General features: G+C 42.7%; 1 protein-coding gene and 2 long non-coding RNA genes across 3 annotated transcripts; 1 reads left to right on the top strand and 2 right to left on the bottom strand.

Annotated features, from left to right (window-relative positions):
- Positions 1 to 2173: 2173 nt before the first annotated feature.
- Positions 2174 to 6019, bottom strand: LOC127323265 (uncharacterized). The gene is made up of 4 exons (XM_051351425.2): positions 5429 to 6019; positions 4294 to 5329; positions 2614 to 4190; positions 2174 to 2537 (listed from the first exon to the last, which is right to left on the bottom strand). Exons 1-4 carry the CDS (start codon positions 5452 to 5454, stop codon positions 2315 to 2317), a joined length of 2862 nt encoding a protein of 953 aa, XP_051207385.1. The 5' UTR covers positions 5455 to 6019; the 3' UTR covers positions 2174 to 2314.
- Positions 6020 to 6880: 861 nt separating this feature from the next.
- Positions 6881 to 9179, top strand: LOC127323236 (uncharacterized). The gene is made up of 3 exons (XR_007865474.2): positions 6881 to 7333; positions 7412 to 8067; positions 8777 to 9179. It is a non-coding gene; the product is annotated as an uncharacterized lncRNA (long non-coding RNA).
- Positions 9180 to 14790: 5611 nt separating this feature from the next.
- On the bottom strand, positions 14791 to 16900 carry LOC127323276 (uncharacterized). Its single transcript, XR_007865509.2, has 2 exons — positions 15846 to 16900; positions 14791 to 15278 (listed from the first exon to the last, which is right to left on the bottom strand). It is a non-coding gene; the product is annotated as an uncharacterized lncRNA (long non-coding RNA).
- Between the last annotated feature and the right edge of the window lie 2085 nt (positions 16901 to 18985).

Consider the following 18985-nt stretch of genomic DNA (forward strand, 5'->3'; position numbering starts at 1 on the left):
GAAGTATTCCCTCTCAGTACAGGTTTTTGGCTAGCAAGGTTAATTAGCAAGCATAAGAGTTGAAGGAAACAAACAAATATACATGTGATAGAAACAATCATGTATCTTCCTTGTAAGCACAAACAATTTTAACTTCAGAATAATAAGCTATGAGCTAACAAGAAAGAAAGACAATGAAACAACTACATGTATTTCTCTTTTCTACTTAAACCTCAAAGTGTTGTTGCTATTGACCAATGCTAAGTTTGCCAAAACCAAATAGATTTATTCAATGCTCCCAAAGTGATACCAATACTAATGACAAGATAAATCATATAATATAGATTGCAAACTAAAATAAGATGTGCAATATGTAAATGATAAGACTTCTCATTAATATTCCATAACGATAACTCACACCAAGGGATATATAGATAACCAACTAAAGGATAGATACTTCCAAACTGCAAGCCATCTTGTATGATAACTTCCCTACTCATGATATGATACTACTTGACAATAAAAGTAAAAGGTAGTGATGATGTGATACCGCGGCACTCCCCCAAGCTTGGAACAAACCAAGGGGATGCCAATACCGATGATGAATTACTCCTTCGGCGATGATGGTGATGAACTCCTCCCGCGCTTCTTACAAAACTCCTTCAACTTCAGTTTCTCAGCTTGGCAATTCTGCACTAAGACTCGAAGAGATTCATTGTTATCCGAAGTTGGCGATGATGACCTTGTGATGTGAATCGAGTGGTATTCCAGCATTCTTCGGAGACGGCAATTCTCCTCCTGGAGTATCTCCACTTCTCTTCTTAGAGCCCGATATTGATCACAAAACTCATCGGTAGTCCGTAGAGCTTCTTCCAACACAGAGAAGGAGTCGAGGCTAAGAGCGGGTGGTAAAGGTCCCTGCAAGTTATGAGAAAAAGAACGTCGAGTGTCAACAGATCCCACCAAGATTTGCTTGCTCCCAACGGCTTGCTGCTCTTGTCTTGATGGCACCCTCTTCACTTCTTCCTCCGAAAGCCCCTTGCCCTTGTTGTTGGAGGCCATGGTGCTTCTAGACCGAAAACAGATCCTGGCAGAAACAGCTCGAAACAAAACACGTCGAGAAAACGATATACGGACCTCCAGGGGTCCGGGGGATTATATAGAAAAAAATTTCACGACAAAAGGAAAGTACCAGATCGAACCAGAGTCGGAAAGGGGCGACGAGGCGGCCAGACCATAGGGCGGCGCGGGCCCAGGCCAGGCCGCGCCGGCCTATGGTGGCACCCCCTCGTGCGTCCCTTCCACTCCGTTTCGAACTCGTAATTTTTCATATTTTCCAAAAACAGCAAAAATATTGTTCGGAAAGTAAATTGCGTACTTTTTTCATTACCAGTACTGTTACCTATTCAAAGTCGAGTTCAGTGATTTGTCAATTTGCCCTTTGATGAAAGCCTCCGGTGTTTCCACTTGAATAATATCAACATCAACATTATAAGAATCACCCGAGATATAATGCTTGAGTCTTTGTCCATTCACCACTTGCGTGGCATTGCCTTGGAGGGAACTAATTTTAATTGCTCCTGAACGATACACCTCCTCAACAACATATGGTCCTTCCCATTTCGAGAGTAATTTCCCTGCAAAGAATCTGAGACGAGACCGATACAATAGGACTTTATCCCCAATATTAAACTCTCATTTGATAATCCTTCTATCATGCCATTTCTTAACTTTCTCTTTAAAGAGTTTAGCATTTTCATGTTGGCTTTTGGATTTTGGAAGCCAAAAGAATAGGATATTTGTTTTTGGCTTCCAAAATCCAAAAGCCAAAAAAAGCACCTAAATTTGGTGGCTTTTGCCAATGCCAAAAGCCAAAAAAAAGGGGAAATTTGGGTCTATACCATTAAAAGATTCACTCTTTTGGTCTATACCATCAAAAACTCCATCTTTAGGCTTGTACCACTGAAAGGTTATAGCTCTTTTGATTCTTACCACTTCTGTTATGTCTCCGTTAGTTATGACCACAATACCCTTTTATAAAACCATTGGACAACACCTCCTCAGCTTTGTATTCAACAAATGAACAGGAACATTTGGCAGCATAACGACTACATGATAAAACACAATATATGAGAACATTTCAACATGATATATCACATACAATGGAATCTCAACATGACATAATAGCATAATATAAGTCAACGTCTCAGCATAAATATAACAGAAATTCACAGTCAATTAGCAGGTTGGCAAAAGACCATAGTTCACAAGACACTAACAGATACGACAATAGTTCAGTACAGACCACACACATGCTGAGATTAGACCAAGACAACTACTCGATGATAAGCCTACGGTTGATTCCTCCAGGTGAGATTGATGCCATCCTCCTTGTTGTCACACCTGGGCTTGCTGGAGAGAGGGATGCCATCCTCCTTGTAGTCACACCTGGGCTTGCTGGAGAGAGGGATGACATCCTTCTTGTAGTCACACCTGGGCTAGACATTACTTTTGGATCAACAAAGCTCGATGTTTCAAGAGATTCAGCTTTGGCTTTCCTGCAAAGTGCAAGTAGAGTCAATGAAGAAACATATTGTTCATATATAAGTCATATTGCTCCAGATTTTAGAGTACCTTTGTTGTTTCTGCTTTTTTGGACGAGGTGGCGGAAGTTCTTGTTCTAGTTCAGCTTGAGTTGCATAACAACCCTTCTCGATATGTCCAAACTGGAAGCACCTTTTGCATTGATATGGACCTCTTTTTCCTGGCTCTCCACTAGCCTTGATTCTCTGCTTCCTTGGTCTACCAGCAGGCCTTTCTAGTGGTGGAGGAACCACTTCAAAAGGTGGGTCATTCTTTGGCCACTGAGATTTGTCACCCATTGGAGTGACTTGAAACTGATAAGCTAGCTTGAACCTCTGTACCGAATAGTAGTCATCCACAAAATCTTCAATTTTTAATTGCCGTACTTTCCCAATTAAAAATATAGCGTGAGTGCATGGTTTTCCGGACACCTCCCACTGACCACAGCCACATTCCCTTTTTGCAAGGTCAACACCATACCTCCAAGTCTTTCCTTCATTTGTTGTTCCTGAAATTTCAGCTGACAATGGCCCACTTTTGGTGAAATCATAGTGCAACCCTCTGCTCTTCATGTTCAACTCATGTAAGACACTTGGGAGGATACGCCCTTCAAGTTTCTCGGCTATCACTTTCCTTGTGGCTATCTTAACCATGATTTTCTCTCTTATTTTATCCATAAGATACACAGCTGGAAGCTCCTTTTCATCCTTAATCCAATTGTTGAAGCACTCGGAAATGTTGTTGTTAACGTAATCAACCTTGCATTCTTTGGAGAACTTTGATCTGCTCCAAACCAGATTATGGTGCTTGTTTAACCAGGGTATTGCTTTAGGACAAGTTTCTGTAATTTTGTCCTTCAGTGCATCATGCCTACGGGTTGTACATGCCCATGCACAAGGCCACATGTACTTCAGCACATCACCTTTGAACTTCTTCCTGAAATTAGCCATGAGGTGTCTAAAGCACTCCCGATGCTCTGCTTCACCTTTAAAAACTTTGTTGACAGCATATGCTAGTCCTTTACAAGCATCCGTGTGGATTGTCAATCCAGGAGGAGTCCCAACTGCCCTTCTCAAGTTATCCATGAACCATGCCCAATTTGCATTTGTTTCCTTAGAGAAAATGCCATATGAAACTGGATACATCCAGTTGTGGCCATCAATAGCAGTTGCTGCAGCCAATTGTCCTTTGTACTTTCCAGTGAGATGAGTGGAATCAACACCAAGATACGGTCTGCACCCAGACAGAAATCCATCAACACAAGCTCTAATACTCACAAACATCCTTGAAAAGTGCATTTTCCCATTGATCTTCTTGCAATCGATCTCGATAATGCTTCCTGGACAAGATTCTTCTAGTGCTGCTTTGAACCTCCATAGCATTGTGAAACTCTCCTCCCAAGTACCATGAAGAGCATTCATTGCTGTCTTCTTCGCAGTCCACGCTTTCCAATAGGACAACTCAATGTTATATTGTTTCTCCAATCGTTTCTGTAGCTTCTTTGCACTAAGAGTAGGATCTTCCTTCACAATATCTTTCACTCGGCGAGACAGCCAACCTGTGGTAGCTTCTCGTGCCTTGTTTCCGTTAGAACAAGTGTGCATGTCTAGACTTGAGAGATTAACCACCTACATATACACAACATATTCATTAGAGCAATTATATACCATAATATTTAGATCATGTACAAGAATTAGCATGACAAAATATACAGACATGGGAGAAAATAACCTTAAAAGTGTTGCAGCCATGCAATTTCTTTGCATAAATTCTCCACCCGCATTCAAGATCTGCACACCTTGCCCTGTACCTTTCGCTGTCACTATGTTCAATCTTACTCTGAAACTCATTTTTTATGGCATATGTCCTGATAATTTCCATAAACTCAGCCTTGTCTACAAATGTATGTCCCTCCTTAATAACTGGATTCTCTTTGTCATACGTAGTGTCAGCCACAATAAAATCATCCACCAATCCAGCCTCATCATTAGGAACCGCCTCAGTATCAAAGTATGGCATAGGCCTTGACCTCTTTCTGTTTGGCACCTCCACTTCAACATTTTTTATTGGTTGCACATTGGCATCATCAACATTTTTGAAGTATCTCCACTCTTCATCTGCCCCGGCTGGCTCATCTCCATCAGGATCACAACCAACAGTCATAAAGTGTTCCTTTTCCTCCTCTTCAGCCCTTGGTGGCCCCGCAATCGTTTCACCAAATTCAGGTAATTCCCTCAATTCTGGTCCAATGTCCAGAGCAGCAACATTAGGCACCTTTTCAGCCCTTGGTGGCCCAGCAAATGTTTCATCAAGTTCACATAATTCCGTCAATTCTGGTCCCATGTCCACATCAGCAGCATTAGACACCTCCTGGTCCATCACTTCAGCTACGGCAGGCACATCATTGCGCACTACATTGGCAGCAGCACGCACCTTGTGTATAGCAGGCTCCTCCATCTCCTCATGTCTGCCCACTATCATCATCAACTTCAGAACTTCTGTTGACCTTACGAGCTCGAGAAGCTGTGCATCTGAATCTAATTTGAATTTCATAGCATTTCTTTCAAGAACCCAGAAGTTTGCCTTTTGGTAGCTGCCCCATTGAAAATAAGGACCAATATCTCTCTCAAGATCAGTGAGTGTATATTCTACTGAATCCACAACCCAGCTAACAGTCCTGCCTTTGTTGTATATTTTCATACCATCTACAACTGTGAAGTAGGCACTGACAAGAATCTCTAGTCGACATGATTTTTTTGGTTCAGTCCTGTACCAGCCACAAACACATGGAACAGAGAACAAAAATAAGCCAAAAACTCAAGGAATCTCTAATCGCAGCTTCTGCATATATAGGATTGAAGATTACCTTGCTTGAACGTCAGGATGCTCCATTGCGGATAGGAGCAAGTTGGTGTCGGGGACGAGCAAGTGAAGGAGCACAGGCAGGCCGGGCGTCCAGGGCGTCGGGACGAGCACGGGCTCGGCGTCGAGAGGAGCACACGCTTGGCGTCGGGGTCGTTCCGCTGATGGCCGTAGTGCGACGGCGGCGGCTGGTCGCGTCGGCGAGCTGCTAGGCTAGGGTTTCAGGGGGCCGGTATGGCCCCTTCTTTCCATGGCCACGGGAGCTGGAGCGGGTTCGGCAGGGGCGGAGGCCTGCCGCCGAGGAGCTCCTCCGCCGGGATCAGGGGGCGTGGTTGTCTCCGCCGCCGGGAGGGCTAGGCGGTGGCCGGAGCGCTGGGCTCAGTTCGTGGGGAGGACTCGTGAAGAACAGAGATGCCACCATCCAGGAATCGCTCTCCCTCACTTCAGATGGGCACAGGGGTAAAACGGGAAATATCTAAACCAATTAAACGGCAAAAAAATGGAGTTTCTAATGGAAGGAGACGGAGTGGCAAATCCCAGTAACGGAGCAACCTTTCAGTGGTACATGCCTAAAGATGGAGCTTTTGGTGGTATAGACCAAAAGAGTGAATCTTTTAATGGTATAGACCCAAATTTCCCAAAAAAAAGCCACAACAAACACCCCTTCAGTCAGTTTCGTGTTCGTTGCCTTTCTTTCATCCTCATCTCCCCATCTCCGCTTTCTAAGAGCAGCGCTACCAACTGCAGTTGGCTGCTACCTGGCATCTCGATCCCCTTCCGATCTGGGCGGCGACAGGCAAAATCGACGGGGCCTCGCGCGGCGGTGGCCCGGACCTGAAGGCAGCTGCAGCAAAATCGAAGGCCTGGCTCGGAGGCAGCCCAGACCTGGGCAGCGGGGGTAGCAGAGATCAAGGGCCGCGGGCCTAATCGCGCCCAGGAATACCCCTAAGAAGATGGACTCTCTGGCGCCGGGGCGGACGGTGCCGCCGACGCCATCGATCACGAATTCTCCACCACCGCCTTTGATCCCCTTCGAGACGCCACCTCGCCTGCCGCGTCGCGGCTGCCGTCTCGCTCGACGTGTTTCTCGATTGTGCCCGGCCGTGGCACTGGGCCACATGCGCAATTGGAGGGGAAGAGACGAAGAGGAGGATGGTCGTGGAAAGCGCCGGCGCCATGGGGATCGAGAGCGAGGAGAGGAAGCAACCGAGGGCTGCGTCGACACCTTGCTACAGCCTGCAGGTAAGAAAGACTTCCGGCTTTTTTGTTGCGTTCGTGTAATTCACAATCCCCGTCCATAATCCCTGTGGGTTTTTTTTAGCTCTCAGAGAGAATATTTGGATCAGTACATTGCTATGTAAAAAGACTTCACTTCTATGGAAGATTTTATCAAATGACGAATTGATCATGGTCCCGATGAAACCAATCTTCTTTGTTCCTCATTCAGCTGGCGGTGTCTGGCTCAGTCGCTGTTTCGTAGATGTCGTCGGTCCAGAGTGGCACGGTGTGCACCAACCCTCTTTGGCAAGCCGATGAATATTGAGGAGTACAAGAGTGTTATCAGGTGCTGCGTGCTGGACAAGGACATGGAGAATTTCCCGCACGACGACCTGACAGAGATCGGCAGAGAGGCCTCAACATGAGCGGAGGCCAGAAGTAGATGATTCAGCTTGCAATGATTGTCCACATCAATGCAAATATCTACTGTATATCGCTGCAGCCCTTTTCAGTGTCAGCATCCTTCTCATTCTCAATTCAGCGGCTGTAGCTTAATTATGGAATGATCGTTTCGTCATGGATGTGCCAGTAACTTTGTGTTTGAAGGACTGCGTCATGGCGTCCCTTGAGGACAAGGGTCATTTTTGTTACACATCAGGTTGATTTTTTCTCCGAGGTTGATTCGATTTTGGTAGGTTTGCTGTCTCCACTCAAGAAAAGAATAAAACTCCATGATACTATCTAATAGTAAATTATTTTCCTTCCTCAGGTCTTGGAGAAGAGGGCGATAATTCAGGAGGGAACTTCTGAGGATCTTCGGTAATTTTGTTAGAACTTGCATTTTGAACTGGTAATGTTTGGAGGATTGTGTATAGCCAGCTAGCTGCAATACACGATTAGCGAAGGAAAAAAACTGTTGTTTAGTCCATATAACTGCATCTGTAAATAGTCTTCGGACCAGTACTCATCAATTAGCTCAAATATCAGGAACATTGACCAGATCTCCTCTCAAGTGCACCTAACCCAGTACTATAATCATCATGTACAAGCTTATGTGCTAGCAAATGCAAAATTATGACCTCCAGCAGGCTTGCACCGATGATGTCAATAACTGATTAAAGAAGACCTTTTATAGGCCTGGAACTGAAGTTCACTTCAGTGTAACCTATTTTCACATTTTCTGACTATTTAATCATTTTGTACTTCTCTGTGCAATATTATACCAATGATACTCTAATTTTCAGCCACAAAATAGATTGGGTGGCATCTTCACGGTTAGATTCCAGGGAGGATGTAAATCACTTTTGATTAATAAAAGTAAGAATATGAGAAAAAATCAACAACATGTGGTGACCAACAGAGGAGCTCAGCGACGAGTACATAGTTCTGCGAGAAGACAATATATGATTCACTCCTCCAGCCACGGTTAGATGTTTTTCTCTTTTGCCATTTCTGTAATCGACACAAGCTTCACGCAGGGTCATATCTCTTCTACGACAACCAATCACATCTTAGAATTAGCTTCTTCTGAAGTATCAAACACATACATTTATTGGTTCTCCTATTCTCAGGATCGACTAGCTCTGAAGAATAGAGCAGACCTCTGTAGATTAACGTCCTTCGTATTTTTACATCCGTGATAGCTCAGGTTGCATACTTCAGGATTGTCTCATGGTAAAGACTGGTTAGCCACTACAAATTTTTGGTTGTCAAACCTGATGAAGATTTATAAATAGCTCAGTCTCTGGTAGGAAGAACCAATCTGAAAGCAAATTCAAAGGTTTTTGTTTTTGTTTTTGAGGTATCTGTACCTTTTGGTTGCATCATTTGTTTATTGCTTAATTATATTGGTACAACAAAGGCCAGGAACAAATTAAAGGGATTTAGATAAATGGGTTGTTCTCCTTGAAGCCCAAATTCCATGGTGGATTTTACGTATAATTTAACATAATAGTTCTTATTAAATTAAATGGTAGAATTGTAGATTTCTCCCTTACCACATCAGCTAGATATAGGATGCCAATGCTCTGTCCCTCTTAAATTATTTTATGTACAAGATGATAGATGGGCAGTGGCTTACTGTGATGATATCTGTTTTCAGTTAACCCATCATATATTCCTTGGTTAATCTCAGTGCTTCGAAGTCCAAGTGAATGGAAACACCACTGCGCCCCATATGTTCTCCGCCGTCTCCATCTTGTCAACACCTGCTCTCTCTGCAGAAGAAAAGCCTCGGTGCAGTAGCCCACATTATACTCCTTTGACGACAGAGATGCTCGAGCGTTGGACTGAGAGGGGGGCCGGTGGGTGTCGCCGCAGGCCCAGTCGCGTCCCCGCTGCTCCTAGCCATTCACCTACAGCGTGAGTTTGCGGGAGCATGCTATCGCAAGAAGCGGTTCATTGCGCTGCTCAAGCCGTGGTCGTTGATTTTCCTGCTGCTGAAATCATAGTATTTCCCTGGCAAACGCCATCCATTCCATGGCAATTGCCTAAAGAAAAGTGAATCTCGCCATGGTGGTGACCTGCTTGATTAGTACAAACAGGTACGATGATATCTCATCTTCTCGCCTCTTGCCTTATTAGTATTTTGCTCTTTCTTTCTAAAATATCCATTCTGGTTGCCATTGTCATTGAACGAATTCTTGGTCTCGTTCTGATGCTTGCTGTGTGCTATTTGGAACTTTGCTGTTTCATACAGATTTTGTATCGGACATGGAGGAGCAGCAGGGCCTCAAGTGAGCAACCAGTTTGCAAGAAGGACATTAATTTTTTAAACAGGGGTCAAGTAGATTGGAAGACTTCATTGTGGTAGGTGTTCTCCAATTTATTAGTCTTCTTGTACAATTTTGTTTTTCTCCTCCTCCTTCTGCTCTTTTTCTATTATATTGGAATATTGGAAGAATGCATCGAGTCAAGTTTTATTTTGCTTGAAGGCTTCCAGTTAAACAAGTACTTGAAAGGCTTTGTGTTAGAAGGTTAGTTTTTCATCAGGTTGAATTCCTTGCTCATACCAATAGTGCCAAATGGTAAATATAAATTGTGCGATCCATCATCCGAGCAATGCTGGAAAGTGGAAACACCAAAAAAAATTGTGCTTGATCCCGTAATGTTTTTAAATGCTGCCAACTGTGCTGTTTTCCATTCAATATGCTCGGTCATTCTGCTGCAGGACAGAAGAGCCTACTAAATGAGAAATATTTTGGTCTTAATTAGCAAAAGATGATAACCAGCAATACTGAACATCCATTCTCAACTTCCCACTTACACCAATATGATAAGTTTGTTATTTATGTTGCAAAGTTTTGATCAAACAAGCATTGCACACTACACTTGATAGACGTTTACCTGTTGAATCCGAACAATGAACAGTTAACGATATTATAAGATGTACACCTGACCACCTCTGTTCTACAAACAGAACCAGGAAAATTGATATTGTAGAGAAATGCATGAATAGAAGAAATGAACAGACTGAGACACATGGCCTTTGCCATGGAGGAGGCAGTCTGAGTTCCCGGCTTCCTTACGCACAACATTGAGGAAGGAGTTGATGAGTGTAGTGTCTCTTGGCTCAGTTGTTGCCGGTGCAGAACTGGCCATAGACGAGGTTGTCGGGCGGAAGATGTTGTTTACTTCATTTTTGTACTAAAGCAGGGTAGGTTTACTTTATTTTTGTACTGAACCACGAACTGGCCATAGCTGAGCATTTTAATAAGATTTTCTTGATTGAATATGGGATGTTGCTAATTAAGGTTAGCATTCTGCTATTTGATGTTGACCAAATCTGCTTGTAAATAAATAAATCTCAGGTTGCGATGATGATGCATGAGTTACTGGTGAAGGAGTGTAAATAAATAAATCTCCGGCTGCGAAGGTGATGGATGATTTACTTGTAAAGCAGCGTAAACAATTCATCCCTCTTTATTTTTTCTTCATCGTGTGATTCCTTGTTAATTATTTACCTGAAAATTTCTGTGCCCATGGTTGTATGCAATAGTTTTTGCTGGTAAACGTATATTTAAGAACCATGAAGTTTGTCCAAACTATCTTATTGTGAAAATAGATAATTTTCTTTGCTCCATTCCTCACTGCTAGAATTTAGATTCCATAACTAGAGACATGGAATGCTGACTAAACTTTGAATTATGCTGCACTAAGAATCGAAGAACAGTCAAATATAGCTTTTTATGTATTTTTTTTTATCATCGACAGTACATTCTAAATGGTGACATTTCTTAAGCACTAAGGGCATTTTCTGTGTTGATGGAAGAGTTGCATCCTTAGCAGATGAAAACGTGTGAATTTCAATTTTATAAGGTACTTACCTTTTTCCAGTTTAATGAAGTGACATCACAATGATGGGGCGGCGGACAAAGAGGCACGTAAGAGAAAAGATGACCGGTGTGGGTGAGAACTCACACAAGATGATGGCAGAATCCAAAGGGGCCTGTGCGTGAAAGGGTCTTGTCACTCTTATTTTGATCAGTCTCTAAGAAATATTTTTGTTGCCCCTTGCACGACATTGTTTCTGTTTTCGAGCTCTTGGTACATGGTTATCCTTGATCCTTGTATTCCTCACAATGTTAAACAGTTAGCCAATAGATACTCCATTGCACCGCACAGGCATCTTCCTATAATTCTACATGTCCGAACAAATTAGTTGGCTTGATTCTTTCCTTATTATCCTTGTGTTTGTTGTAGCGGAATGTTAAACTTAGGAGAATAAACTTTGTTAAGTTACTCTTCCTTTTTGTATTAGTATAATCTTGAGTCGAGGTTTCTTTCTGAGTTGAACAATTGGCTCAGGAGGCGGAGGTTTCTTTCTGAGTTGAACAATTGGCTCAGGAGGCGGAACCGGAAATCCAGCACATAGGTGTAGATGCACCTGTTTGCTAAAAAAATATCAAAATGTCCAAAAATCCTAAAAAGAGATTGGAGCATACATCAAGTCGTCTGTGTTTGCACACGAATTTTTTCAGAAAACAATTAGTTTTTGTGGCATGTATAAAAAAGACAATCTCCGGTACTTTAAAAATAGCATTTCACGAGACATTTTTTTACATAGGCCACACACACAAAAAAAAAAGTCCTGCAGAACTTTTGGGAGCTAATATAGACTGTAAGGATGTACACTCAGGTTTTTTTCAACATACTAGATGACCCGTTGCGCTATCGCGCAATGACGGAGGCTAACCATAGGGTTTCGCTTATTTTAGTACCGAAGGTTGGAGCAGAGCTCTTCCATCGAGTACAATAGTATCCAACGTGCGTGTTATCGCATTGCTCGACGACTCTTGTACTTTCATGTGGGTAATGCTCTCGACATCCCTTCCACTTTCCTTTGTGTAATCCACTTGCTATCACGGGAATATTATGGTTAAGTGGCTGCGATTTCTTATTTCATCACTTGCACATTTGTCTTTCATCGCAATGTTTAAGTGTACCTATGCATGGTGTTTTAATAACTTTCAAATAATACCCGTTGCGCTATCGCGCAAATGGTGGAGGCTAACCATAGGGTTTGGCTTATTTTGGTACCGAGAGTTGGAGCAGAGCTCTTGCATCGAGTACAATAGTATCTGACGGGGCGTGTTACCGTGTTGCTCATCGTAACTGTTGGTTTATTTCAATACTGGAGGCTCGGGAGCGTGTAGCTCTTTCTAGTATTCAGCGTGTTTTGTTGGAGGAAACGCCCTCGACGGCCCTTGTACTCTCATTTGGGTAATGCTCTCGATGTCTCTTCCACTTTCCTTTGGGCAATGCAGTTGCCATTACCGGAAAGTGGCTGCGATTTCTGATTTCTTATTTCGTTACTTGCACATTTGTCTCTCATCGCAATGTTTAAGTGTACCTATGCACGGCGTTTTAATAAGTTTGAAATAATTTCTAGGAATAGACGCCGCTTTAATAAGTTGCCCAACTAATAAGTTGCCCACGTACTCTCGGAAAAAAAATTCGCTTACGCGCACGCAGTTTGGTGTCACTATTCGCTCCCTCTAGACAGATAACGGTTCCGAGTTCCTCAACAAGCCTCACCACCCACGGCCCCGCCCTGCGACTATTATGCCCATGCACTTCCCAGCAGAACGGTAAAGCCGAGCGTGCCATTCATACCATTAATGATACTATGCACACCATTATGTTCCAGGCTCACATTCCAGCTCCTCTATGGGTCGACGCTCTGGCTACCGCCACATACCTGCTTAATCGTTGTCCTAGTACAACCATAAAGTCCCAGGTTCCGTACACATGCCTCCACGGTCGTCCTCCCTCATACATTGATCTTCGTGTCTTCGGTTATCTTTGTTATCCTAAAATCGCGTCCACCGCTCCACATAAGCTTAGTGCTCGTTCCATGGCATGTGTCTTTCTTGGGTATCCCTCTAACCATCGGAGTTACCGCTGCTTTAACCCTGTCACTGGAAGAATACTCGTCTCGCGACATGTTGTCTTCGATGAGAAGGTTTTTCCTGTTCAGCATGCAGCTTCGTCATCCGCGCTTGCGCCTCCTGCGCCGCGTGGACTCGACGACCTCTTCAGCACGCCGCCCGTGCCACCAACGCGAGCTCTTGCACCGGCCCCGCGCACCCTAGCGCCGGCCCCAAGTGCGCCCGCCCCGGCCTCGAGCGCCCCCGCCTCGACACCGCCTCGCCCAGTCGGGTCCTCTACCGCGTCAGAGAATTCGGCGTTTTCTCTGCCGCGGCAGGCTGCCACGGCAGGAATTCCGGAAGTTTGTCTGCCGCGGCAGGCAGCCACAACAGGAACTCCTGCCGCACCTCGCGCTCGGCCCGCCGCCGCATGCCCTTCCCCTGCCACAGCTGCTGCTGCCGCCGCCCCGACGGCCTCCTTGAGGTAGGAGGTGAAGTCGGCCTTCTTGACGTGATTGAAGCACTAGTCGCGGGGCACGTAGAACTGCTGAAGCACGGGCCTTATCTCAATAGCCGTTCAGTATTACGATTGTTTGACATATGTACTTATCTGCAACAATATATTTTATTTTGTTTCCAACTAATAAGTCACTTGGCGCAACCGTCAATACTTAAGCCAAAAGTTTTGTTTTCCATGGTCTGCGGTTGCTATAATTTTGAGGAAAGAAAGTGAAATAAAAAATGAAAATGGATTATACACAATCAAATAAGTTGTGTTTCTTTTTCTATACATGTTCTATATGACCAAATTAAAAGACTAACTCACTAATCTTGGTCAAAATATAAAAAAGGTAGTCTCAACATTTCAAAAAAAAACTAAGAAAACACATGATGTTGTTTGAAAACCCTAAAAATAAATCAACATAAATAATAAAGGCCGTACCAATGCACGCACATTCAACTGAAGCAAAGACTTCAAAAATAAAATTAAGACTTAAATATTTTATCAACACCAAAGAGTTGGGATACTATCCACATGCTATTGTCTAAAATTTTACACACACTTTACTGTGGTTGAAATAAGCTAATTGCTAAGAGTCTACATGTTTTGTCTCTTATCTGAAAATTAAAAGGAATAAACACGGCACACAATTGTCTGTAGACGGTGTACCGGTCACTGACCTTCCCCTTTCTTCTCCAGTGGTCTCGTCTTGTCCCCCACCCAATTCTCCAATGTGTTGCGGCTATGCCCGTCAATTTCTCTCCCCGGCCACCTTGGACTGACTCCACCGGTCCCAATCCCTCGTTCTACCGTGTCTCAACCACACGACTCAATCATCTCTCCTTAGTCCTCTGCCCAGCTTGATTGTCGTTGGTGGCGCCTGACACTCGTTGCGTGCCTCTACGCCACATAGGCGCCTGCCGCTCTAGGAAGCTGCAGTGCCAAGACAAGCCGCGCCCTCGCTGCAGATTTCCTGGGATCTAACCAAGAATTGATTGGTGGAGCGGGAGGAGAGGAGGACGGATGTGTGTGTTCTCTAAATTAAATATATTAAAGTCAAATTTTTAAGAATTTGCTCAATCCCCACCGGTCTACTCCTTATCACACATAGTATGTTTCCAAACCGGTTTTCAAAAATGGAAAAACTATACTGAAATATACTAACAAGGGCAAAACGAAATAAGAAGTCACGTGCACAGCCCAGGAAACAGGTACATGTCACTCTATTTGTATATTCTAGTCTAATCCTGAATTTAATTTGACTGGAAATTCTCAATATTTGAATGCCTCATAACAACAAAATATAGTGCACAGAGAAACAACCTTGTTAATCGTAAGGGCGAAAGAATGTAGTTTAGCTCTCCACTCTAAAGATGTAATAACTGAATGGAGTAGCAAATACTGCTCAAACTAAGAACGTTCAGCATTGGCTTGTTCTAACTGCATAAATGTAGCCCTGTCACTTCATATAGTTTCGGGCTGAGTTCTGCTGGGAGCGTCCAAAACGTCACAGGTAAACCATGACCATTTTTACTACACTATGAACACTGTCTTGAGTAATCTGCTCTCATCTACCGACGGCCTCCCGCTTTTCTTGCACCTGAAACCTGCTCCTCGTCAGATTTAACATCTCCATACTGCCAAAGCCGCAGACTTTCCTTCTTTCCTTCCTCTTGGAACTGTCTTTTTTTATTCTGGAGACCTGCCTTCCTCTCCTTGGTGTCCCATCTCTAATATCTTGCTTCTCCATGCCCAGTATGCCCTTCCTGCGCATGCAAAATAAGCATATGAGGAATGAAGATAAAGTCTCCTATTCCTAAACACATAAACATGCATGTAACATAGCCTATATGAATGAACCTTACAACGTAATACTCCATCTCATTATGGTTTTAAAATAATGCGATAAAGGTACTCATGGTAGCTATTCAGGGGAAAAAAAAACTAACGAGATGGAGTAACATTCAGGTCCGATTTGTTGCATTTAGAATGGGAGCTATCCACTTTGGTCAGTAATATTCGACCATGAATGAGTCAAGATGTCTAGAATTAAATAAATAGCAGTACAAAGAGGGGAAATAGCCAGTTGCAGACTCACATAACATGTACCCGAAAAACACATGTTCTGCATGATTATACTTGACAAATCTCACAAAGAAGATGGACCTTGGCAGAAGACAACAATTTCACAATGTTGGCTCTTGCGAAAACCAGTAGGACCTCAAAGATGAATAGGTAAATTACCTTTGGTGGGTACTAATTAGCAAGCTGCTGCAACTGCCATACATACTGCAGGTAAATACACCAAAGAGAGGTAGAGGAACAACAACTACCTGAACAACGGAGAGGATGGCAGCGAGGATTATTGCTTGGATACATCAATATCTAGTTCGAGGAGTATCACCTATTGCCAAAAAAAACAAACATCAACAAATCATCCCTACAATCTCCTCAATTTTCGATGGGGAATAAATCACCGAAGGAGATATCTCCAGACTCGTGTGCCACCGAAACTACTTAGTCCATTAGCGTCCTAAAAAACTGAACAACTTCGATGGGGAATAAATCACCAATTGTCATTTTAGTCTATGAACTATCTCTATATCTAAATAGTAAATCTACCTGGTGTTTGATAATGTGTTTCTAGGAAGTTTTAGCCATAAAAGCCATATCTAGTGACATAAAAAAAACTACCAGCCATAATGCCGACCAATATTTAATTCCATAGGATACATTAGTAAAAGCTAAAACTTGATGTCTTTATAATGACTCGAGTCGATGGAGGAAAAGCCAATCAGGAGAGTTTTCCTTTCTCTAGCGTAGAACACCGGAAGAAATAAGGAAAACCGCCTCCCGCCCATATGTGGGACCAGCAGTGCGGAGGCGGCCTGCCATTCACCATGACGCCAGTGCCACCAAGGAACAACCACTATTTTGAACATAAAAAGAGATAACTTAATAATCACTAAAAAGGCAAATACTGAAAATGGTGAGTTTATTACTAACACACGGTGTTCTATTTCTATGGAGAAAAGCTATATAAATTAGTAGAAAAACAATAGTTTGTCATACTATCATCAAAAGAAGTACATCCACCTCTGTAATTTCAAGCAGATAGTAGTGGTAAAATTATTTTTCAGCAACCCCACATCCCCTTTTGATCCCAAATTAAACTATATGTAGCAGTTCTGAGTGGCTACCACACTAAACATCACGAACTATTTCACAGACACAATTATGTAGAATAAAAATAAGCATACATGTGTACAAATGAGCCGGGCAGGTTTTATTTTTAGGAAGAACCAAAATGCATAGAAATAGTAGACGAAAAACTGATCAGAATCCTTCATATTAACGACTCAATTCTACCAAAAAAATGAAAGCCTTTTTGAGGTTCACAGAATGCAGAACTCCATTATTTTTTAGTAATTAAAAGGGTTACCATAAATGCAAAGGTTTGATACACTCCAAACCTTACCAAGATCCAAAAATGGCAGAGGTTAAGCGGAAAATGCTGAAAATTGTAAAATAAAAAGATATCAGCTGAACAATACTACGAAAGGAAAATACTACAAAAGGAAAATAATCCCTCTTGCAACGTCCAAATAATCCCTCTGAACATGTACATAAAACATCTAGGATATGAACTGATTGGCTTAAATTTTCATTAGTACGGATTGATTCTATCTAGGATTATTTTGCAGCAAAAGTTCCAGTTTACCATATTTCACTGGTCAAAGTAATTAATGGGCAAGAGGATACCGATCAGCTAAAACACCACTTTGTTCAGTTGCTTCGCAAGATTTTCACCCTGCTTTGTTCACCTAATTAATATTGTGTGCAAAATACCACTAATGAATAACCAGAGCGTGAGTTGTGCGCCTGTGCATTTATTCCTACATGTAGGAACGCTATTTTGATATTCAACGAAACAGTGAACACAAGGGACATTGGCACAAAATCAGAGAAGTTGACACCAAATGGTACAAAAAAAACCTCCAAAGCAAACAAGAAAATCGAGAAACATTGGCAGCCAGGGCCAAATGAACAAAATGTTCTCCCCTCCCAAATAGCACACAAAACTCAACCCAAAGTCCTGAAGCGAAACTCTTCAAGCCAAGATCTGGCAAGAAATCCAAAGCAAAACATTCTAGAGGCTCCACGAATAGCATATCAGTTTAGTAAATGCAGTGGTAGCTCCTTTTGGTTCATTTGCTATAAAGCCTATAATCTTAATTTCGATGAAAAGCTAACCAACACAGGTGAAGAATATATGGCTACATTATGTTTGGGAAAATAAATGTAAGTACAGTTGTACAATTCTAGCAGCATGAGAAAGAGTACTTCATAATATAATATCAACATCAATATCTCAACAGCATGAGAGAGAGCTGTCACGCCACTGCTAACCGCCCCGTTCATGCATATATAAACAAAAATAGAGGTAACGAACGAACATGTTCACAACCAAGCTACTGAAATGGGACTTGAAAGGACATAAACAGAACACAAAAATAATAACCTTAGAGTTCAGAGACATGAAATAGATCAAATTGTATTATTCAGAAGGTGACAAAAGAAAAGAACACCTTTGGACCATCGCGCCATCATAAAGAAATGTCAGACAATTATAGTAGGAAAGAAGATTAAGATCCAGTTATTAGTGAATATTGATAGCTACATGTTTAGCAAGCAGCATGACAGGTCCTATGATTAACACATGTCAATTTAGAATGTGCAGGCTTAGATATTTCTGCACTTGCTCTTTCCTCCTATCCCATGCTAACGCAGACCTCTAATAAATAAGATTATGCCATGTAAAGCAAGAGGGACTATCCCAGGCGGTTACTCTCGTCTCAACACCTCGGTGCAGTGGTGTGCCTTGTGCTCTTCCTTTCAAGAGCCGCAGGTGAGGAGATGGTCGGGGGATAGACAAGGGAAAACTACCATTAGAAATGGTTGTACATACACATGTTGCTTGTCTTGAGCATCGAGGAAGACAGAGAGACAGAGAGCAGCAGCAGCACAAGTAGCAGAGCATAAACGGCCGGCCACCACCTGCACCAATCCATATCGGCTCAGTCCCAATCCGGAAAACATTATTGCAGAAAAACTCTACAAAAAGAACTGGAAAAGGGGGAAAGGATACATCATAACCAGCTAGTACCAAGCAAGCAAGGGGAGGACAGCAGAAACCATGTACTGCAACCTAAGAAGTTGATTCCACATGGCACAGTTAAAATACTACAGCAGACCCATTAGTCACGGCCTTTCTACCTCCTCCAGTTTGTTCTCTCGCTTGCTCCCGTGGCATCGTACACCTAACCATCACAACAAATTGTTTCAGAAAATAAATAACAGTAAAATATCAACAGAGCAGCAATAGAGAACTGTTTTTTCCTTCTCGTCTGAGAATTCCCACATCAATATAAATTATCTTTTCAACTTCATCAACATCAAGCCTGCAAATATA

Source organism: Lolium perenne, chromosome 4 (assembly GCF_019359855.2).
Source record: "Lolium perenne isolate Kyuss_39 chromosome 4, Kyuss_2.0, whole genome shotgun sequence".
NCBI lineage: Eukaryota > Viridiplantae > Streptophyta > Magnoliopsida > Poales > Poaceae > Lolium > Lolium perenne.